The following is a 22,052-nucleotide window of genomic DNA, read 5'->3' on the forward strand; positions in this document are numbered from 1 at the left end:
CATGGGTGTCACTAATCAATTTTATTTGGAAACAAAAACAAGTTACAGAACAGTTTCTGGGAATTTTCTTCCAAAATTTCCAACTGCATTTTTTTTAAATCAAGGGATACAATTGCTTTATAGTTTCAAAATAAAGATGAAAAATTAAATAAACTGCAAGTCTTAGTGGTTTATAAACTGGTAATGTAGCTGGACCATAAAGGAAGGGAAATAAAACTTATGCTAAAACGTTTCTTGCTAGAAACGAGTAGTATTCCTCCTCCACCACCTTCTCTTAAATTCATGGTTAACAACTGGGAGCAGTTTAAAACGAAATTGGCAGCTCACTGCAAGTCTTGTGCATGATCCTCTGCAAACTCATTACTTCCGTATGATTCAGTCTCCACTCAACATGTACCCCATTGTACCTTCCTAACTCAGCATTGAAAGTGATCCTTACAAAAAGCAGGCAAGCAGGCTAGAAACTAAGGTAGAAGTTTACAAAGACTGAGGGGAGAAAACAACAGAAGAAAGACACTTTTAAAATTCTTCTGATGGTCTTAAAGTCTGGTAGTAATTGAGATTTTTAAATGCTAAACTCCAGGTATATTGGACAGAAGGGTGTTGCCTGCCATACAGCACAAAGTAGTTTTACAGGAATTAATTCAGCTACATTAAGGGTGTAGACAAGAACCTGGTTTGGAATAACATAGAAAAAACATCCCACACCATCATATACAATTGAAATGGACAATTTAGAAAGACATACTATAGAAAAGAGTTCTCATAAATGGAGTTGATTCCAGGTCCAACCACTTCTGTAGCATTCCATTCATGTAAAATTTATATATATGGAGAAATTCTTCTGAAAAATCCTGCTTTAGGTATCATATACATCAGTACAGTGAAATGTTTTAGTAATGAAAAGGCAAATGTGTGTGAGATAAGTAAATGCAAATGCACAAAATGTCAAAAAGCATTAAAGAGCTCCTGTGAAATCAGTTTTATTTCTTCTGGAGCCTGGAAAGGATTTTACTAGGTGGTTAATTAATCTATTTTTGTTCTGGAGTGATTATTTAAACCAACAGTAATATGTAACCAAATGAAAATAATTCTATAGACACAAAATGATACTGCTTAGAGGAACAGAATAATCATACAAGAGCCTTTCTGCAAAAATTAAAACATACTGATAGGGGTTGAAGAAAGAGAATCCCCCCCAGTAACTCAAGAACATCCTAGAGTTTTAAGAGGGGAAAACTGCCTAAACACTGAAAAAGCAGGGACATGCAAGTTATAGTAGCTGCATGTAACGTGATTCTAAAGTCAAGATTTGAGTTTCTGCATGTATAATTAGTTGCAAAGATGTCAAAGGGCTTCTCAGAAGAGTTGAAGTACCTTTAATAGGGAAGGAGAGAGGTGGGGCCAGAAGAAAGCTCCTGCTCTTGCTGACAACAGCATTTGCTCACTTCTAAGGAGCACAAGTAGTATCAAAGGCTAGAAAGAGTGAATGTAGACTGTTTTTTTACTCCTGATTTTATTATTTCACACGTTTAAAAGTATTCTGAAGTGGCCAAGAGACTCCTCCCTTGCTGGCCAAGTCAATCTCAGCTGGTTGCACTTTGTGGGAAGTCCCAGCTGTTTGTCCTGTGGTCCTAAGAGACAAACAGCCATGAAGGGATGCTTGTTTCTCTTGTTAGAGGGGGACATGGGAGAGAAAGAATCAGGTGCGAGGCAGAGGAAAGCAGAGCCGTTAGTCACCAGCCTCATTGTCTTCTGCTGTTTCCCCTGTTGTGGCATTCTCAGCATTCTTGGAGGCCTGGAAAAACAAAGTCACCTTATGAAGGTTAAGCAGTTTGGCCTTTGGTTAGCTCTGAAGATGTGCATTACTCCGTTTACATGAGAGATTACATTACATCGCATCCAGACAGACAGACATCTGTAAGTCAAGTTTGACTCCTGGTTGACTGCAGGACCACATCCATGTTTTTCTGGCAGCAACATGGAAATGGCTTGCCATTGCCCTCTTCTGGGATTTCCTAGTCTTAGCCTACAGCTAAGATTTCCTATTGATCTTTCAAACCCGCTTAAGCTTTTTTGGAGCTCAGCCAAGGTCACCTGGACGCTGCCACCTGCTGATGGAAAGCCCCAATCTATGTAGAGTTAGGATTTTTCTTTCTGTAACTGGCTGCACCACTTTACACTTCTGCAAATCAAAGTATATTAAAACTTATCTAATGAGAGCACTTCTTTTGAACTGTACCTCCTAGAATCTTAAGTATATTGTTAATTTGCCACTGAGGTCATTATTAAGTGATTATGCCCCATTTATCCTGGAGTTAACAAGCTCCCCGCATCTTCCAGGTCATTTGCCTCAGGTCCACAGAACTACACAATATTATGTAATGCTGTGGATTACATAGTATTCTTAACAATCCATTCAGAGCAAGCATCTCTGTTAAGGCCGACCCAAGGCATATATTTGAGCTCTAAGTACTTGCAGGAGTTCAACTGTGTTACATCACCATACATCTGAGCCAAGTTACCTTCTTTTTCTTCTTTTTTTGGGCTTTACGGCTTGCTGAGCTTTGTAGGAGTGCCTAGAAAAGGGGAGAAAAATACCAGAAGTAAAGATACCTAGTGATTCCCTTTGCTCTAAGACACAAATAAGGAAAAATCACTGCCAGCCGTATAGTAATGTAACCGGCCCTAGAATGTTTGAGACACCCTGGAATCACATGGAGCTGAGTTATGCATCCTTGGAGCCAGCTGCTTCATTTTCCAACAGTTTGTAGAGAATTACTGGTTAGTAGCCATGACTAGGAAGATCTGGAAGAGTCAGTATATCTCTATTTTTTTAAAAAAAGCTATCTAGTTGCACAATATAAACTAACCTAAGACAGGAAAAATGTTTAATTTTAACTCAAAATAATTTTCACAAGTTCCAATGGATTTAGGTGTAGTGGTGGTAAGAGATATGCTCATTGCTCTTTGTTTATAAAACTTTGGTAAAAATGTCCCTTTCTCTACAAGTGTCCTTTGGATATATTAAACAAGCATGGGAGAATAACTTTGCATATTTATTGCATGGTGTTTTTACCACCCAGATAGGAGATTCAAACCATTCTCTCTGCCACAACAAATTTTGTTCTTGTGACTTTGATTCGTACAAGAGCACAATAATTGTACTGACCTTCAGATCAGCATCTTGAACTTCAAATTCTGATTTGTAGATTTCAGGCTCAAAGGGGCCACTGGTTATTCTCATGGGGCCGTTGGGCATTAGAAGCACCGTGAACTTAAACTGGGCAACAAACTCTCCTAGTCAAGGGGAGGGGGAGTAGAAGATTAACAACACCGCAATACAGCAGCCAACCATTATCACAAGATGAGCGCACAGCAAGAAAAAAAAATCAAGGTATTTTGGTTCTGCCCTATCTGTTCCCACAGGGGAAATGAAGCATCGTGTCAGTCATCCAGAAGGTGGGCCCCACCCCTCTTAAAGCTGCTTTAATCCAAGGCAACATTTCTGTGCAGGTTCCTGTCTGAGCAGCAACATACTCATCTGCCTATTGGGCTGAGATGTTATTGCCCTTGATCCGAAAACTACAAACCTGGCTGGGCAAACGCCCAATTAGAATTTGTAACTACCACTGACTGCTCCTCCCTCAACTCAGTCATCAGTTCCACCACTGGGGTTATTAACCCAGGCATCCAAAATGCTCAAAGGCAGGAAGATGCCCTTTTGCTTCAAAACCTGCCAAGCCTCACTGAACTGCAAAATTCTGCGAGGCTTGGAAGCAGGGGGAGGGAAGCCCTGCTGCTGCCTTGGGTTTCAGGGGTCTCACCAGGTAGAAAGAGGCCTCCCTGTTCCTCTTTCCAAAGCAGCCTGGTCAGTGATTAGGGACCCTGGAAGTTTCCAGGAACACCTGAGAGGCCAGCAGTTTCTTGCCCTGCAAAGCAATGCCTAGCAACTGCCTCTGGAAGGAAACGGTCTAGCCTGATGCAAGACAAAAATAGCTCTGACATTCAGCAGCAAGTATTCACCTTCTTTCTCATAGAGGACATTAAAGGGCTGGAGCAGCTCATGTTTGGCACATTCTACTACCCCCATCCTGGCCTTCTTTTCATCCTCAAATGCCCTATGGGAAACAGAAGAACAGATTCAGAATCCAAATGTACGTCTTTCAGGATTTTCTGGTTACTCAATAATGATGTTAGACTTTTTCAGGAAGACAAGCTGGCTCAGCTCTAACTGCAAAGAATCCTACATCTGCCTAAGCAAAGAACCTGGCACCAGGCACAGGGTTCGGCTCCCTAGGAACCTCACCTCCTCTAGCCTTCACGACTGCAAATCTGATTTGGAAAATGTATGGGTGACTCATACAAGCCAAAAAGAGCACTTAATAGACTACCAGAGTCCTCCATACCTGACTTTGTAAGGATCACACATTGCACTAAGCCACAATGTAGTTTATTTGATTTGGCATATTGTGCAATGCATTCAACCAGTTTATGCATTCATGCTTGCACAAACTCCCACTTAGTGCCTTGTGTGAACCAGTCAGTGTTCTTCACTTATACAGCCTCTTAGACTCCCTCAGCACAGTGATATGATCCTACTTCTTAACCACAAGCCAGTGTCATCAACCTTCATATCCTTCAGAGTAGAAAAAGCAATGCAATTTAAAACAATACCTGCAAATAATACCTTACTATTATAAGAGAGGCTGTAGAAGGTAGGTATTGTTTTAGATTGAGCAGAAACTATTCAGCGGTTAGAATTATTCAACGGTTGAGTAGCCAAGTGGAATTCCCGCTATTGAGCGTTACACACAAACCTGAGAGTGAAAGGCATAGCATCAAATCTTCTCTCTACCTCACTAAAAAAGGCACGTGAAGTTTTCATTTTCAAACCATACTGTTTGGAAGGGTCCCTTTTGTAAATGGTAGTTCTTTGCCCAGCATCCTTGGCCTGAAGACAAACAAGGGTCAGTTTCAGCAACACAGTCTCATGTTTACTCTTGTGATGGCAGCCATATGGCAAGGGAGGAGAAAAGACCATTTTTCTGAAATACAACTACGATTTTATGGAATCATTCCCAACTTAAGTGACTTTCCCAGTTTATTTATTTACAATCAATTTATTGACAAACTACTATGTAAAACACCAAATAACTTGTGAACTAACTGGGATAGAGATCCCCCCCGAAATTAGTTTTAGCCAGTATTTCAATTGACAAAACCTCATGCAAGCCTTGATTGACACACAACCTACAGCCAGCCTCAAGCTCATGTTTGAAGGCAATGAGGGACATGAAGCATTGCTCTTAAGAACTTGGACTGAATCGCCTCCAAATTTTTTGCATCATATTAGGCATAGATTTGTGCACCATAGAGTATTAGGCTCAGTAGTCTGCCCACAAAAGCATGGCTACAGGGGAACATCATTATTTCGATGGTGGTTGGCAAATCTAATTACTGCACTGGAAATTTTGTGGTGTCTGTTATGAAATAGCTTTTTCATGCTCTCTCCGAGTATTGAAGTATTTAACACAATTCCTAAGTATTTAAAGGATTTGATTTGTCAGCCTGATTGCTGATTTTCCATTTATGAAATTTTCCATTTATGAAGGACATCCACACATCATTTTGTGAATATGGCTTTTGTTTAATTAATTTCTATTTTTTTTTCTCCTACAATAAGCATCTAAGGTTTGCACTCTGTTGCAGATCAACTTATGTCAGGAAAAGGATGATTTTTGGATGTCATATGCATAAACCAAAACAGATACTGGTTTATTTGCTACCCCTGGGGAGAAAAATTCACTTTCTGTTAGGGCTTGAAATAATAAGTGGATATAAAGATTAAATAAAAAAGGGGCCAAGGCACAACCTCTTCTTATAGCAGAAATTGGGGCAGAAAGATCTCCACTTGCTGTAAGTATAATAAGAAATTGATCTATAGAAGTACTTAGAGGTTGTGGTGAAAAATACTGAATACTTCTATAGATCACTTTATTAGAGACCGAATCAAAAGCTGCCTTCAAATTACAAAGGTGTCATAAAGGGAATCTTTTAGAATAACATGTTGCTCTATTGTTGTTCGTCTTGCCCTGAAGCTTCTTGTTCATCAGCCAAGACTTGCTATTCTAGCCAATCAGTGTGTTTCTCATGCAGATGTATATCATAAAGTTTACTAATAACACTGAGGCTGAGCGGAAATACAGCAGGATCAAATTTATTGCCTTTCTTAAAGACTGGGATTGTAACTGAACAACACCAGTCTTTGGCCATCGGAATATCCCGATCAAAGCATGTGAAGAGAAAGGCCAACATAGGAACCCGCCACTCTGTTAACGTTAATTAGTTCTGCAGGAATTAGCAACTTAAGTGGTTTTTCCAAGCCATCAGGCCAAGCAATCTAGTCAGGAATATATTTTATTATGTTACGTTATATTATGTTGGGTGTCTCATGGAATACCCACTTACAAGGGAGATATAAAACAGGCAGACTTACTTTTCCTTCTCCAGTGCTGATAAGAACATCAATGGCGTAAACTTCATGGACCTCAAACTCTGCTTTTTCATGGTCTTTTCTAGATAAGGAATAAACATATAAAACCATTTCCATCTGAATGGTATTTGGAAAGCTGTGTAAAATAAACTACTAACTGAAAATCATGGATTCCATTTCGTTTTCCACCAAAGCTGTGATAAGATTAAAAAATTGCAAGTCGTTCTCAGAACAGGGGTTGGCATCAGTTCCAAATGATCTCATACCTTTGCTGGTCTGTGGGGTTCTGGATGATGGTCTTCTCTCCATCTATCACATGTTGTTTTAGCTGGTGTGATAGCATCCCTAACAAGAGAAGAGCTTCTGTTAGCATTCGTATTGGAAGATAGGCTAGATGGCTTAGGTGCTGAGATTCCAAGGCACTGCATGTTTTGAAATCAAAACTAATACCAGACATACATCTTATCTTTTGCCTAAAAGTCTGACTGTACGCATTAGCAAAGCATGCCTTTAGGACTCTAGCTGATGCAGGGAAGTGAGATATTATTGCTACTGGTAACTGGCAATAAAATTCTTTGTAATTATTCAGAGGTCATCTTTACATTTTATTGCCCTAGATACTGATACACAACTCAAGTCTAACACTGTTATGAAGGCAGCCACAACATCTATTACGTGGTGTTTGTAAGTCTGTTAAGTCAGATTGTCTCAGCTCCTTCTCCCTATTCTCCCAATCTTTAGCTGCTTCACACATCCTAATATTTTAACCTACTCCCACTCAACAGCACACTCTCTATACCACATTTCTATTATCCTGCATTGTTCTCCATCCCCACAAACTTTTACACTTCCATGTTGTTTCAGTGTCTCATCTTGCTTCAGTTGCACCTTCCTGAAGTAAACACTATGCTCTGCACTCATTTCTAATACGAGTCCTTCTATACATTGCATGGTAATAGGAATTTGCAGCTGACTGCATTCACTGGTACATTGAGTGCACTTCTGAACATGTTACAGGTAGTCCTTGGGTTACAAACACTCGTTCAGTGACCATTCAAAGCTATGATGGCGCTGAACAAGTGCTATTTACAACCAGTTCTCAAAGTTCCGGCCATTGCAGCACCCCTGCGGCCACGTGATCGCGATTCGGGTGCTTGGCAACCAGCTCACATTTACAATGGTTGCAGCATTCTATGGTCATGTGACCACCATTTGTGACCTTCCCTGCCAGCATCCCACAAGCGAAGTAAATGGGGAAGCCGGCAAGAAAGGTCACAAGTTGAGTCTTCTTCCGAGGAGCCCCGCTACAGAGTATGAGATCCCAGGGATCTTGTACTCCATAGCAAGCACTCCATAGTGTGTGCGCACCTGCAGCCCCCCCACCTCCTGCTGGCCCATCCGCGCTCCATAGCACCTGCCCGCAGTATCCCCATTCCCCCTGCAGCACCACCCACCTCCGCTCCTTGCCTGGGACTCCCACCTCTTCGTGCTTAATGACCTGCACCGTCCTGGGGTTACAACAGCAACTGGACTACCATCACTAAGCAATGCAGTCACATGATGTCACACTTTACAACCGCATCACTTAGCGACGACAGTCCCGGTCCCAATTGCCATCATAACCCCAGGGCTATGCGTATGGCTTTTGCATAATAAAAAGGAAATGTTAGATGGGGGGGAGGGAACTGGGTGTAGTCCAGAGATTACATCCAGCCTCCCATTTGCTCTACCAACTAAGTGATCTCAAGGAAGAAAACTTAATGAAGGCAAACCTTTCCTTTTGGTGTCATTCATTTCTCCATGAAGGAGTGTTTTTTTCTTCAAGATTGGATGGATGGATCTGGCCTTCCCCTTATCGGGGAAAATATAAAGAGCACACAAACTAGGGTCTTCCTCAATCAGGTAACATGGCAGATGGCTACTCTATTTAGTTTAAGAAACTGAACTTTTATACTTCTGCCAGCACTTGTTTCTGAAAGAGCAGTTGCCTCTTTACTACAGAGTTGAGAGTTTTTCTACAGGAGGACACAGCAAATCTGTAAATGAGAGTCAAGCATACTTTTTAAAATCTGCGATATTTTCTCGCAGAGGAAACACATCTGACAGTATTTTCCGAGTGGGGCTGGGGGGAGAGCCTTCAATACAGTTTAGTTTTAATCAGTATCTTAACTGGAGGAAAGATCAGCTTCCACATGCAAGAGAGAATTTGACAAACAGCAGGCTAATGTGGGCTGCTTCTAAGGCTCTTAAGTCCTTATACACGCAAAATTGTGCACCATAAAAGCAAAAGGCACACTCCATAGTCTTAAAGACTTTTACTGTTGTAATAACAAAAGTAACGCATCTGCAGCTAGCAAATTAAGTACATTAAATATCTTTTGAGGCTTGAACAATGACCTATTTTGTTTGGTTCTTCCATATTATGGAAGACTGGAAGAAGACCCTCCAATATTTTCAGTCCTATATGTGTTCAACAAGGATTTTATTTCTCTTCGTTATAAATACTGTGTTTCTTGGTACATACAATGGCATTAATTCTGGCATAATAAATGTTCAGTTTTCCTTTACTGAAATAAGCTGGTAATGCTTGCAAACTTCACCTTAGGCCCACCTGGGTCAGAGATAAAATAACTATGTCAGCATCTTCAAGGACAGATGTGGGTTTACTTCCCAAAAGTATAGAATGGAATGTGTTTTTTGACAGATGAATTAAAACAGAAATTAAGTAGCAAGGGAGCAGATGTGCACTCTTGTTTAACACCTTTTTCAGTGGGTATTGAGTTGGACAAGTCTCCAAGTTACCCCAACGAAATGATAATAGTGTTTAGTGGACAGGTGGCAAGATGACTTTTTTTCCCCCTTGACACAGCATTTGAACATCGTATTACCCTGAGACTGACATCCATCTTCACAGGACCTAAAACAAAATCCAGTCCCATGAGCCTTTTCTGATAATTTTTAATCCCAGGCATTGGGCTTATTTTGCTAGATACCCCATAAAGTGATATTAAGAACTGTCCAAGGTACCAAAGAATTAACAGCTTGAACTGATTCTGCTGACCTCTCTGTTGCAGTTTCCAGCAAAGCCTTTCAAAGCACCATAGGTTATACCCCCAGCTCTGAACTGTAATTCCCAAATTATTAATCCTGCCATCCAAACAGGCAGGTATGAAGTTTAGAAATTATTGTTCAGTGATTGAAAAGAGATCCTAAGAGGTCAGAAAGAAATGGCCTAGAATAATTATCTGCAAGAATGTTATATCAGAGTTATTCAGGCATCTAAATCTGACATGCTACAACTCACTGTAATAATTAACACTTCTCATAATTCAAGTTGTTCAGATCACAGACTGTTGCTTACAATAAACACCCTTCTATTATTATTCTGTATCAACTTCACTCTTCAGCCAGCCAACTCTTACCTTCGATTGGTGTGCAGTTAAATGAGTGAGCAATCTTGTTCCAGGCATCTGTTATTTGTGAATTCTGTGGAAAATATGGACCCAATTCAAATATGACCATATGATGCAATGAAAACTGTGCCTAATACCGTTTCCAATTTCACTCTTTTGGAAATTTGCAACGTTGGATATGGATCTCCTCCCCACATCCCAAGCTTATACACAGAACTAGGGCTGTGCATGCTTCAAAAATTATTTGGAAAGTATAAGCACAGTAATTTTATAGCATTCATTAAAGCATACCGGTGTTCTTTTTCAGGGTCCCGCAGAAAACCGAAAAAGATGCAAATGCTTTAATGAAGAGCAGAGAGGTGCTACACCTGTACAAGGTCAGAAAGGCTTCTTCCAATCAGTGTCAAAGGGCGCACAGCCCAACACTTAATACTATGAAATCCAAAGCCGTAACAAAAAAGTTCTTCTGCATTCCAAGAAAGGAGAAAAAGCTTCCAATTTTAAGAGCAAGATGGTGGGGGGGAAATTGATTGCTACTGAAATACTTACGTAAGCTGTGCAGGCAAAAACAGAGATGAATACTATTGATGACTGAAAGAAAACAAATCTAGGATTTCTAGTGTTTAGGGCAGAAACTAACTGCTGAAATATCAGATAAGCTCATCATAACATAGGAGACAAGGATGGATTAATTAAATGGAAAAAGGAAAGACCAGTCTAATTTTTTAATTCTAATCTGCCGAATATTTGCACCACCTTTTTGAAAAGACCTCAAGAACTTTTAGGTGTTTCCAGGACACTCACTTTTTCACAAGGGAAGGGTTAAATGCTGGCTGGGCACATATAAGCCCTTTAAAGCAGGAGGAGGCAAAGTGTGGTTCTCCAGCTGCTGCTGGAGAGCTACTCCTATCCTCTCAGGCTACCGGTTATGCAGCAAGGGCTGAGTCTTAAGAGGGGCCCGTTGCCATTCTTCACTTTGCAGTCTGAAAGCAACAGCAATATGCTCACGAAGAAGGCCTCCCCACTCGGCCCAGACAGCCGCTCTGTTCCCTAGATTCCACACCTTAGCTCCTCTCAGAGTAATTCAGAGTTTCTCGTTTGAATACTCAGAATTCGTTCAAGCCTGAACTGGAGCTGGAAAGTCTTGGCCATCTCCCGCAATCTGCTGCAGCCCACGTGGAAAGTAACCACCTATTACCTCACCTGGTTTCCTGGCTTGACCAAGCGCAGGGCAGCTTCGGCACAGAGGTGGGCGGCTTTGATGACGTCAGCTTTGCGACCCGTCACGGGTGTTTCCTGACACAGGGAGAGAAAGCGGTAACCCAGAAGCATTCATTTTAAAAGTTTATTAAGAGCTTTCTAACTGATAGGTAAGAAACAAACCCTAAAACTCTGGTAACAGAATGTGGCTGCACAGAATGTACAAGATATAACCCGGCTAAAAGTGAAAACTTTGTCTCACTGACTTTCATGCCTATCTGGAACTCTGTCTCGATTAGGCCCAGATGCTTTGCCACCCAAGACCTGCAAGACATTTGGGATCCACAAGGTAATCTTTTCCAGTGTTCTGCCTCTGATGCTAGATTACCACCTCCTATGATTCAAGAATCCTAACTGACAAGTAACAGAAATAATAATCCATACTGTCATTATTCTTCATTAGATTGACTGTTATTCCACTGAGTCTATTGGAGTTGGGCAGCTATAATAAGTTTGAGTAACTAAACACAGGAATGGCCCACTGCTGTATCTGCAGCAACTGAGTGGAAGCTCAAAAGACACCTTGCTATAACACAGCATGACCCATGTTTAGTTTTTCATTATTCATTACCGTCTTCTGTCCTATCATTTTGTAGATCTGTGGTTTTAATAATTTTGGTCTCTCTTTTTGCTGACTACCCTGGCCAAACTGAATAGGACAAATCCTTCAAAAAGCAGTAAATAATGTACATTGTCTGATGATTTGACCAATCAATACAGCTATTTGCTCTTTCTGGCAACAATAGATAGAGATCACCACTATGCATAGATTCAACTCCTCCCATCAATAGAGGCAGCCATTTGCAGACAGCAAGTTTACCCAGCACAAACATTTTCAGCAACAAATACCACAGAAGCAAGTTGCTTGAATAAAAACCTTAAGTGAAAATTTGGCAAAACCAAATCTGAAAGCCATGATTTCACGTGCCTACAACAGCATTTATCCAGTCATGGCAGCCAGCTTGATCTGAGGTAAAGTTTATGAACTCTCTTTCCAAAGTACCCAGGGGACTAAAATGATAAAACCTGCTACCTTAGATATCTAATTTCCATTGATCATTCATAAGACACTACCACCAATATTATTTTTGCATTATACAGTTGCAGAAAGTTTGTCTGTTGCACTTTAAAAACCTTTCTTTTCAGTAGTGTTGCAAAATCCTATCAAAGGTAGATGGCACAGATTCAGGCAGGGCACAGGTCAAGTCCCACTAGGGGAAAGCCCCTCTCCTTTTTTTGGGGGGGGGTACAAAATGTTCCATACAAAATACACTTTGCCTTCTGTTAAATAGTAGAGGGCTCTTTTAGTTGCCATAATAGTCCAATTTCTTACCTTCTATTTCTATCTCTCATATTTGTTTATCTATCCTATACCTTATTCTTATATTCCTACTATCTTATTTATATCTGCTATTTCTTATTCTGTGATACTATATTCTATGGTGCCATATTTCTATGTTCTGTGTTTGACTTTTATACATTTCTTTTTGTCCTTGGGTTTATGCTTGACCTTGGCTTCATTCCCTGTCTCTTTAGGAGCCTCTTCTAGCCCAGCTGCCAGATAGCAGGGCAAGGGAGGGCAGCTGGTATCTTGGGCCTGCTTAATAGCATTCAACGTTGATGGGTACCTAAAGCTCCATGGTTCCTTTGCCTTGCTTGTTATGTTTCAGTTTCTTTCTCCTCTAAGTGACATGGGCCTCGGCCTTCCCCTGTGGTAACGCAAGATAGCTCTTCTTGGCAATGTTGGCCTTCTCTTCTTTTCCTGACAATAGCACCGGCAACTGGGCCGTTGTCTTCCCCATGATCCTGGCCTGGATCCTCAGTCACCCCACAGCCGTTGCCAAAACTTCCTCACGTTTGCTAGAGTTTGAGGCTGTCACCCACACCACGGCTCTGCCACACTCGCTCTGGCACTCTCTGACCATTGTCTCTCTGGCCTGCACACAGGTCTTACCTCCTCTTTTCTGTTGTTGCTTCTCTGGCTGAGGTAGCTGAGCCCTTCTGAAAGGCTGGCTCCCTTCCCTGGGCGGGCCCTTTAAAAGGGATTCCAGAGAAGGGCATAGGCCTAACCCATTGCTATGGCCATCCATTCAGGACTCCACCGCAAACTACTTCTACTTAGGGATGTGGCTTATATAAATTCCCTCTGCTAGACCAAATCTACTTTGACTGTCCATGAGTTCATAAAGCTGCATTGCAGGTCACTTACCTTCGATGCCTCAATGACAAAAGTATGTGCTACGTTTGCTATGAAGCCATCGACATGGACTCCCAAGTCACTGCAGCACGAAGAGGGAAAACAGTTTAAAATGTTTTTAAAATGAGCAACAAGGACAATTCTTGTGACATTCTGTGATTTAAATTTTCTGCTTAAAGACATTTGTCCTCAGTGTTCCAAACATACCACAGTAAAGCCAACAGTTTACACCATGGCAGCTAAACCAACACTCCCCACTGGCAAGCAGGATACAGCCAACTAACTATATCCTGTCCTGTCAAGGGAGATCCACACTACGTCAATAGCAGTCCTGCACACTGCTCCAACAATACATTTCTGGATCTCATACAGGCTCCTTGTCACGTATAGCTCAGTTCAGCAAACCAATTAAATGAAAATTAGCAAAAGAAATGCAATCAAAGACACTTACATTTTGACCAAATCACCATCTTTGAGGATGTAATCCTGGTCACTCTTCAAAGGGGAGAAGTGACAGACACAGTTATTTACCGATATACTTGTGGGAAAGGCAATACCTACACAAAAAAGGGAGTAGCAGTGAGTTCACACTAGTCCTGTAACACCTCCCCATTTTAAATATGTATTTGTTAGCTGAATGTGCAAATTTTAATATTAGACATTTCATATTAGACACTTGGTTTTGTTTATCCATTTTTAAAGAAAGACAGGAATAAATGGAGTAATACTGTGGATCTCTACATAATTCAGAAACTTCATCTGCCCCACAAACTGTTCATTTGAATTATCTTTTTTTCTGCTGTCACTGTAAGTGTACAGTATTCACTACAGCTGCACAAACTTGCCTTGTAGCTTCCTTGGGCTTGGTCAATACTTAAGAGGCAGACACTTAAGGTGTGACCAGGAATAGCTGAAGAAGCATAAACTATTTTTCCAGCCAAATTTTCCCAAGGATTACAATGCATGTGATGAAGCTACCTTTCAGTCAAGAGGTGAAGGCAAATTCAACCACTCTAGCACTGTAATCGTATTGCCTGCTCAGATGGAAATAAATCCTATTTTGTTCAATAGGGTGGTGGTGGTCCAAGTGTGCAGTGGTTTGAAACGCATCCTGCAGCTTAAATCTTAGTTCTCTGGAACTAAAGAAAAGTCATTCAAGATACCGACTTAAGTCATGAACCCCATTTCTGATTACTTCCAAATACATAGGTCAGATAATGCCATTAATCTTTAAATAGGCTTACATTCTCTGCCTCCAAGACTGACATTTATGCTACTTTAAAACCCCCAAGAATATTGATGTGGCTTGGTTTTCATACCTGAGCACAATTCAGGGTGTTGGTAGTCCTGAAGATACCCAGATCTTAAGCCAGGAAAGGCTTTAAAGATGATAACCAACTCCCAGTGGTCACTGCCCTTCCACTGTGATTTGGAAGAGAAGGCTCTCTCCAGGTCCCTTTCTGCACGGAATGTCATCTTGTAGGAAGAAGTTGCTAATTTTTGGGAAAATGCTGTTTCCAGCTCTAAAACAGCATTTCCCCAAAGATTAGATCAGCAGACATGCTCCTGAATTTTCAAAAAGCCATAATAACCTGGCTTTTTTCATCGTGCCTTCAGGCATTGATATATCTTATTCCTCTTGACTAGGAAATCTAGATGTAAGTCCTGCTATTAGTGCCTTGGGTACTTGAGATTATATATTTTTTACCTATTTGTTTTTATCCAATTGTACCAGGTATGTATGCAGCTCAGAGTCTATTATGTTCGGAGCTGCCTATAAGCCCAGTAAGCAGAAATACAAATAAACCAATACTTTAGAAGTTCTGCAACGCTTCAAAGTAGATGAATCCAAGAAAAAGGGGGGAAATTGATAAACTAGCTGCTCACAGTATCAAATCACCCACTAGGACAGAATAAACAAAACTTTAAGTCACTGTTTTCAGTTAACACCGATTGCCAGAAACATGAGCAGTGTTTGTGAGATGCTTTCCCTAGTGCTACAGACAAGACTTACTCAGAAGTTCTAAATTAGCAAAAATTAAATGTCTGATATTAAAAAAGACAATTTATTACCATTAATAGGAATAGCTATTTCTACTATGGCTGACAAATGAACTAGCAGGGCTATGCAGAAATATGGGTTTGAAAGGCAAAATGAGATTTGGAGCATACTTGGGAGTGCACAAGGTAACTGCTGTAAACCAGGTGTGTGCAAAAAAACAAATCTGTAAATTAACTGTCCTGTGCAAGGAACAACTAGTGTCAGGTGGTCTGCGCCTGATCTGTGTTTCATATGTGTTGATTTGGGACAAAACAAGGCTCTTTTGCTCCAGATGCTGATTTGAAATGCTGTTCTAAGGAGAGGTACTGTATTTGGGGCGGGGGGCGTTAAAAGGGAGAAAAAGCTGAGGGGTTTCTTTTACAACAATGTGCATCTATATCACTATCAGCGATGTGGCAAGAGGTGAAAGGTGAAGAGAGTGGGGCCAGATGCTTACATGGCCACTGGAACGTTGAGGAGGCCCACGCATAGTGCAGAAGCCCCCACCTTCACCATACGGTCAGCAGTGGTGGTGAATGAGGAAAAGCAGGATGAAAAGGAAGGTATTGGGAAGATCAGGGGAGGGTCAGTCAGTCAGATCTGCTGTTCTGGGATCTACTGAGACCACTGCAGGAAGAAGCAGGTGGACAGGTGGCAATGGCAGCCCTTGGAGAAGTACCCGCTCTTTTCTTTTGAAGGAGGGAAGGGAAAAGGGACAAGCATCAACCATGGTCTGCTTCCCTCATAAAATTACTATGGGATCCCTCCATGTTTTGTTTCAGACAAAATTTGGAACAATTAAAATGGTCAATGTTTTGTTTCTCTGAACTGTGCCTGATTTGAAATGATTTATAAGAAACTCCCAGTACACAATGATTCGTTTCCAGGTTGAAACAAAAAAACATTGTTCATTTCGTGCATACCCCTATCTTAAACCAAACGTGTCTTTTCCTGGCACTTCACATCAGCTGTAGAAGGCAGCCATGCAAATCCAAGAAATGGTGCTACATGCACTGCTCCACATCACATTTTACCCTTCAAATCTACAGTCTAGTAACTAGTACAAACTCCATGTGGAAAGTCAAGAGGTGAAAATCTGGGCTGGATTTGTTGGTAGCAGCAAATACTTCGGCGATATTCCAACAATTTCCATATCAACATCTCTACAGACTTAAGTGCATGACATAATGAATGGAATTTAAATAGGGAACAATTTATATATTAAAAACATTGCAGCTGTGTAATACCTTTCTTCATATCTTTCTCTTTCTTAAAGATTTTGCCAGTTTCTTCCATTATCATGACATCTCCTCTCTCACATAAACTGAGGACAGACACACCAGATTTAGCTGCCTCTACCACCGTACGCAAGACACCTGAAGTTTAACATAAAAATACAAATTAAAAATTTTATATACTTTACAATTTCACAGAATTTTGCCACACCATATTTGAGGGAAAATGCCACTAAGTCAATCATGAACTTTGTAGTAGTTTTAGTAGTTGTTTTATTTTTCATGCACCTAGAACTGTCTGATTATCAGCATAGATTTTCCTTGAAACTCTTTCTTAACATTTAAGCATACACCATATTTTTAAAAAGTACCACTGATATCAGTAGAACTTCCTTCCTTTCTTCCTAAACCTGGTTAGGATACAGTACAAAAAGACAAAGGAACCTGTTTATTTATTGATCAAATTTATATGTCTGAAAAGTATAATAGCCATTTCTGATCACAGTCAATCTCATCTTGTTTCCTGGGAACAACTAACAGCAAATTGGACCAGCAAAAGTGAGTTATTTTTACTTAAACATTATTTTCATACTGCAACTCTGTGCTAAGGATTCCCCTACGTTCTTTCATCTGAGGAAAAATTAGTTCTCCAACTTTGAGCATTCTGTTCAATAAGTAACTTTACATGGGTTATGCCAGAACTTGGGCAACAGAACATTCTGTATTTTCAAAAATGCAGCATTAATACTATTCTGAAATGCACTGTAGTTCAAACAGGGTTCTGGTAATAGCAGTCCCAGGGCACATTCAATGCCACAAAATATAACATGCAATGCCATTAAAACTATTTGATAAGACTATATATAATGCCACTATAACATATGAACCTCAGTTCTACTGCCCATTCACAATGTAACAAATTTTATCTTTATGCAAATTAGTATGCATTGAATTAAGAGACCCTAGCTACATTAAGTACTGTAAAAAATTAAAAAATGTTTTCAAAACTCTGAATTAAACATGCACAAGGTGGTGAAATCTTAAGCACTCTATCCCATTATGGTAGTTTTCCCAGTCTGACATCTTTCTGCTCTTAAGAAACCCCAATCCAATTTAAATATACACAGTTTTAAGGGACTCTATAGTTCTGTGAATTTCAGAAGCATCTTAGTAGCTACATAGGTTCTCAGGAGCTGCAGTAAGATTAGTGCATGAAATTCCATACATGCCCAGTATAAAAACCAAATAGGCTGTTGCAAGAGGAAAACCCCTTCTTCTAACCCCAGCACAGAACAGCTCTCTATTTTTTCCTCTATTCTCTCCCAGTAGGCAAGTAATTTACTTTTTGCAGGTTAGTAATTCTTGTGTGCTTATTTCCATTAAGATAAGTCACCACTATTAAGTAAACATTTCTACAATATCTAGCATTAAAAAGAACATATAATTATTTAATTTATGCAAAACATAAGAGAATCAAAACCAAACAAATTTGGTAGGTCATTTTACATTTGATAGTAAAAAAAAAAAAGCCAGATACGTTTGTTTCCTGTGATCATCCAAATTATTCTAGGTGCAATGTAATCAGTAGATTTAGGTTAATACACAATTTATAAGAATGTATTTCAATTAGGTTCTCAGTTGGTTGCATAAATAGTTTTCATCCTTTTTTGCAATGCTATGATCCATCTCATGTTACTCTAACATAGCTGCTATAAAAATGCAAGGAAAGGATTGCTAACACTATCTCCAAGAAAAATTGTGATTGAGAAATAAGACTGCTATCTCTCGTTTACTATGTGAGCCAACATAAAGCTAGCATCTGCAGTTAAGCCTTCCATTTCTTTAGATTCTGAATGTTTCCCAGTAATATTTATTACGGCATATATGGACCAGGCAGTTATCCTAAGCAGAAAATGAGCCAGCTTATCTTGAAGTATGAAGCTTTTAGTAGCAAACCTCATCCTTAATAGAGCAAAAATAACTTTTAAAATGGTAAGCCAGATGTATCTCTAATGAAGTAAGCCAAGATATTTGATTACCCAATCTGTCTGTGCCTGTTTGTTCACACATAGAAACCACCCGAGCTGAAAAGTCAACTGTGCTATATATACATACTTAGGTTGCTAAAGGGAAAGCCTCCATATCCCCAAGCACAGGCAAGTTATGGCTGAGCTGAAATAAAGGACTTCCCTTTGCCTATCTCTGCGCCTGCCTAATTACCGACTTCCTAGAATACGGTGGCTTTTTTTTTAAGGTGATCTGATCCGAAGCAGACATTCTTCCTTAAACAAAAGGGGAAACCTGGGAGGGAGCCAGGACGTCGGAAGATAGTGAACGAGGGAGCGAGCGCCAGCAGCACATGGCAAGTCGTAGACCATGTGCCTTGCAGTTCCCAGAGGACGGCATCTCCATTCCCCAGGGGGATCGCGGATAACCAGCTCTCCTCCCGCCCCCCAAAGAATCGGAACACCTAAAGGACGAATACAATTTCTTTTTTAAAAATATTGCCAAAGGAGTTGAGGTAACAAGTTAAATTCCTTCCTTTTCACGCAAGCCGAGGGCTATTAATGCAAGCAAAACTACATTTCCCTTCCAGATTTTTTGGGTTACTGAAGCTGGGAGAGAGGAAAAAGAATATAAAGATGGGGGAAATAATATATTTTTTTAAAAAGTGCACAGGTCGACTATCACGGGCAGTTCGACTCTCCTGGAAAAAGCGGAATCTCTCAGCGCCCCAAGAGGTTTTGTCTTTTTCTCCTAGACCTAGGTGGGACACCCTTAAAAATGGGTCTCTCCCCCGCAGAGGCAATTGGAGGCTCCTGAGCCGGTTCCTCCCCTGTTCTTTCCAGCCGGGCTCTCACAACTTGCACCCGGTTTGTTCCGTCCTGCTGGGCAAGATACGCCTCCAGGACTCCAGCGATCTCCCCACCTCCCTCAGTGCCCTCTCTGTCACCCCCCGCCGTCCGCTGCCGCCTGTCCTGACAGGGTTCCTGCGCTCCCTGACAGCTTCCCCGCCGACTCCACGGCTGCGGGGACGCCCTTCCACCCAGGCCCCTATCCCAGCCCCCCACCGGGCCATACTCACGGTTGGCGATCTCTCCCCCCATCTTGTACTTGTTCACGACCGCGTCTTCCGCGATCGTCAGCTCGGCCGCCTCTTCCTCGCCCGACATGGTCGGACCAAGCCGCGCCGCCCCCGCCGCCTCGCCTCAAGTCCTTTCCTTCTCCACGCTCCGGAGGAGGGGGGGCGGGTGCTGGTGCTGGTCCTGGTGGCTGCCGCGCTCGCTGCTCCCGCCGCCGCCGCCGCCGCCGCCGCCGCCGCCGCCTGACCAAGACGGAACGCAAGACAGGCTGGAAGGGAGCGAGCGCGCGGGCTTTGCGCGTAGCACGCTGGGAATCGAGTCCACGCGTTCGGCGACAAAGAACTACAACTCCCGTCGGGCCGCAGACGAAGCAAGTTGGCGAGGTACGACGGGAAAAACGAGATCTCCTGGCCGTGGACGAGATTACGGGCGTTATTACGTGCTCTTCTCCTCTGCATTCTCTGACGTTTATTCTGGTTGCCCTACCTTTCTCTTCCTTCGGCGACTGGCGCAACTTGCAGGATGCGTTTTACAGGCACTTGCTCTGCGAGTTAATCCGGAATTCCTGTTCCTTGGTTGTATAGCCACCAAACATAAACGCTGATTAAAAATGCCAGGTCACTGATAAACTTGCTTGGAAATTGTGCGAAACATTCACCCTTTTGCATTTATTTGGCCACGTTAAAAACAAAGAGACTCGTTGATCCAGCAGGGAGGGGGGAAATTTAGCATCATCGAGTTGACAAACGCCCGAGCTACGGCCATGCTTTCCCCATCTCTGCATCAAGTCAGATAATATTGAAAGAAAAAAAGCCGCAGGTGTTTGTTGCGTTAATTGAGCATTGGGTGGTTAATGAAGGACTAATCTAGGGACGGTGATCTTGTGAATCCCGCTAGTGAGGTATTTGTTCAGCAGAAAAAAAATGGAAAACAAAAACAAAACTCTTGTGATGGATATGAACTCTCAGTTGTTGAAGCAACTTTGCTTAAAAGAAAGGGTGGCTTTGAGGCTGATGGGAAATTAGGGGAAAGGGGATGAGGAATGATGCAGTTGACAAGACAGAATACCCAGACAGAATGCCAGAGACAACCTAATGCCTTCCAGGATTGTGAACTGTAGTTGTCATAATCTTTTGCTTTTGGCACGCCGGCTGGGTCTGTTGGGAGTAGGTCAGAAACATCAGGATGGCTCCAGGTTGCCTATTCCTTATTTGATGATAGCAAGAGCTGGATTGAGTACAGCCCAACAATGGTGCCCCTCAACAGCTGTGAAACTCTCATGCCATGAGATGGGAACAAAGGTGATATCTGATTACCTTTTCAAATCAAATTTTTAAACTATAGTCACCATGCCAAGGAATTTTTTTTAACAATGCAGATTAAAGTTGAACAAGGCAGATAAGGACAATTGCAAAAAAATAGACAAAAGTTGAGCGTGGCAGTGAGAGTGGGCATGATGGCTAAGGAAAAAAACTGCAGTGCTCCCCTTCCCTTGGTGCTCTAAGTGTGAGAAAGGGGGATAGCGATGTTGTTTTTGCAAAAAAAGTTATTTCTGCAATAGAAAAAGAACTTGCTTTTTCAGTAACTTGCCAACTGAAGCTTGCTTCCTAGTAGCTAGGCTTGCTTGTCAGTATATTGAGGATGTGGGATATGTGGTTAGGGGAAACAGGAGACTGTATCTCCATAAGGGCAGGTATAAAGGAAATAAGCTGCCTAACCAATGCTGAAAATATGCTCAACACCAGTTCTAGCGAACTTTGTGGTCAGACAAGACCCTGACTGACTTACTCCAAGGGGGCTAGCTGCCTTATAAGGAAAAGAATAAATAGGGGACTGGGGGAGGTAAAAAGTGAGGAATGGGAGATATAAACAAAGGCGGGACTTCCTGCAGAATCTAAGGCGTCTCGGATAGGCTGTGAACTCCCAAGTACCTATCCAATGGGGAACAGGAGGAGCGGTTCCACCGGCCGGGGGTAGGGAATAAAACTGCATGCTTTGTGTGAAGGGGTGTGCCTATTTTGGCTGGGCACCCGTCCTTGCAAGAACGTTAATAAAATCTTTTTGCTGCTTCTCAAGACTTTGTCAAATTTATTCCGTAAGGGACTTTTCCCACAGCTGGGGGCTCGTCCGGGATCCACAAGTCTTCGGACTTCTGGGCACTGCCCTGACATCTGGGAAGGCATGCCCCACTGATTTCAGTGGTCCTGCCCCAGAGCAGTAGTCTGGAGTCTCTGAACAACAGAGGATCCCAGGGAAACTAAACCTATTTGAGAAGTAGCAAAAGGACATTGAGAAAAAGGTAACCGGACCTATAACTGCGGTGACCA

General features: G+C 41.7%; 1 protein-coding gene across 1 annotated transcript; it reads right to left on the bottom strand.

Annotated features, from left to right (window-relative positions):
- PA2G4 (proliferation-associated 2G4) lies at positions 1-19,947 on the bottom strand. Its single transcript, XM_063293503.1, has 13 exons — positions 19,728-19,947; positions 16,655-16,783; positions 13,818-13,923; positions 13,379-13,448; positions 11,113-11,205; positions 9,919-9,982; positions 6,763-6,841; positions 6,500-6,578; positions 4,821-4,954; positions 4,027-4,121; positions 3,173-3,300; positions 2,526-2,579; positions 1-1,798 (listed from the first exon to the last, which is right to left on the bottom strand). The coding sequence occupies exons 1-13, from the start codon at positions 19,813-19,815 to the stop codon at positions 1,733-1,735; spliced, it is 1,185 nt and encodes a 394-aa protein (XP_063149573.1). The 5' UTR covers positions 19,816-19,947; the 3' UTR covers positions 1-1,732.
- Positions 19,948-22,052: the final 2,105 nt, after the last annotated feature.

The sequence above is a fragment of the Candoia aspera genome, chromosome 2, assembly GCF_035149785.1.
Source record: "Candoia aspera isolate rCanAsp1 chromosome 2, rCanAsp1.hap2, whole genome shotgun sequence".
NCBI classification, from domain to species: Eukaryota; Metazoa; Chordata; class Lepidosauria; order Squamata; family Boidae; genus Candoia; species Candoia aspera.

What these genes read in the sequence shown, in the direction of transcription:
- PA2G4 (XM_063293503.1), bottom strand. Translation starts at nt 19,815, where the DNA reads ATGTCGGGCGAGGAAGAGGCGGCCGAGCTGACGATCGCGGAAGACGCG. An exon ending in GATGGTGATTTGGTCAAAAT is followed by an intron (nt 13,449 to 13,817) that starts GTAAGTGTCTTT and finishes TTCGTGCTGCAG; the next exon opens with TGACTTGGGAGTCCATGTCG. An exon ending in TGTCCTCTATGAGAAAGAAG is followed by an intron (nt 3,301 to 4,026) that starts GTGAATACTTGC and finishes CCCCTTGACTAG; the next exon opens with GAGAGTTTGTTGCCCAGTTT.